Genomic DNA, 1,709 nt, shown 5'->3' with positions numbered 1-1,709 from the left:
TCCTGACAGTAAACGCATCGTTGGCTCCTGACAGTAAACGCATCGTTAGCTCCTGACAGTAAACGCATCGTTAGCTCCTGACAGTAAACGCATCGTTGGCTCCTGACAGTAAACGCATCGTTGGCTCCTGACAGTAAACGCATCGTTAGCTCCTGACAGTAAACGCATCGTTGGCTCCTGACAGTAAACGCATCGTTAGTTTATACAAAGCTTTAAGGCTGAGAACATCAAAGACAACTTATAAGTGTTGGTCTTACTTCTGCCCAGCTGCCTCACAAACAGCTGCATCTCGGCGATGAAGCTCCTGCAAACACAAACAGCAGCGTCACTTCCTGTGCTTTTCAGAGTAAAAGCCAAGGCGCGCGGCGCTGCACTCACCTGCTGCGTTCTCAGGAAGCTGCATGTTTTTCTGCCAGACTTTTAGGATTATCAAACACCAGCCGGCGGTGTCGCCCTCCCTGTGGTGAAGACACCAGAAGTCACAAGCAGACTCCTCAGACCCCAGCTGCACCCATGGGACACATTTAGAGCACCTAAACTTGTCCCATGTCTTCCTTCGGTGTGCTTGTGAGTTCTGGTGTCACCTCTGGTGTGTGTGGGTTTAGTCTGAACTAAGAGCGGTTGGTGTGGACGGACTCAGTGACCCGGCTCAGAACTTCAGGAAGCGACAGTGAGAGCTCTCAGGTGTGGCCGACACACTCTGGAGGTCTCGGGATTTGCAGCAGTCAGGCAGAAAAACATGCAGGACCTTCTTGAAAAGCAGAGCGGACCATTTCTGCAGGACAACAAACACCAGCTGAGGAGCCGAGACCCAGATGGTGTTTGTTGCCTTCAGGTTAGAACTTCTGACTCCATCATTGTTCTCCTCTTTGACTCCCCAACTTGAAAAATAGCAAATAAAATAAAGAATGAGAACGTCAGCTGCAGCTCCTGCTGGATCCGACTAAAACCTGGGGGTTGAACCTGAAACAGCTTCGAGGAGAAACCATCATTACTTCTGGATGAAGCTCAATGACAGCTGGAGCACCTTCAGCTTCAGCTGGTTGGATTTAAAGCCTGCAGCTCATTTCTTATCCTCATTTAGTCAAGCTTTTTAAAAACAACAAAAGCCTAAAGAGAACACCCTGAAGAACCTTCAGAACATCTGCAGAATGCTGACCCAGATCAGGGTAACGTAGCAGGCCTCAGTCCTGGTCCTGGATCACCTCCATCCTGTAGGTCTTTAGCCGTTTCTCTGCTGAAAGATAGAAATCTCTCATTCATTCAAATTAGACATGATGGAGCGACAAAGACCTCAGACCTGCAGGGTACTGGACCTCCAGGACCAGAAGGTACTGGACCTCCAGGACCAAAAGGTAGTGGAGGTCCAGGACCAGAAGGTAGTGGAGGTCCAGGACCAGAACCGAGCCCCGCTGCTTTAAAGGGTTACAGGACACTGGATCATTGGAGGGACCAGGATCAGACTGTAGAGATCCCAAAAACTGCACAAAGACTATCAGAACCGACAAAGCCGTCAGTCGGACCTTCAGATTCAAACAGACTCAAACCAGGGCCGGGCCACGTACCGAGAGTTTTTCATCTTACGAAGGTTAAAGCGGCTCGTTGGCACCACCGAGTTTTATTACACTTCAAAATCTGTTTAGCTGTTTTCCTCCCGTCTGTCCTCGGCTGCACGCTCCCCCTCGGCTGCACGCTCCCCCTCGGCTGCA

At 50.3% G+C, this 1,709-nt stretch overlaps 1 protein-coding gene across 1 annotated transcript in view; it reads right to left on the bottom strand.

Moving 5' to 3' along the window:
• The window catches only part of dhx9 (DEAH (Asp-Glu-Ala-His) box helicase 9), a 21,246-nt gene that overhangs the window by 12,949 nt on the left and 6,588 nt on the right, over positions 1-1,709 (bottom strand). The window contains exon 7 of the mRNA XM_037682448.1: positions 258-304. Within this exon, the coding sequence (XP_037538376.1) occupies positions 258-304 (47 nt within the window). The remainder of the gene's footprint in view (positions 1-257; positions 305-1,709) is intronic.

The sequence above is a fragment of the Nematolebias whitei genome, chromosome 9 (genome assembly GCF_014905685.2).
Source record: "Nematolebias whitei isolate Nwh7 chromosome 9, NemWhi1, whole genome shotgun sequence".
NCBI lineage: Eukaryota > Metazoa > Chordata > Actinopteri > Cyprinodontiformes > Rivulidae > Nematolebias > Nematolebias whitei.
Note: the sequence above shows the minus strand (reverse complement) of the source record. Positions and strands in the feature narration are given on the sequence as shown.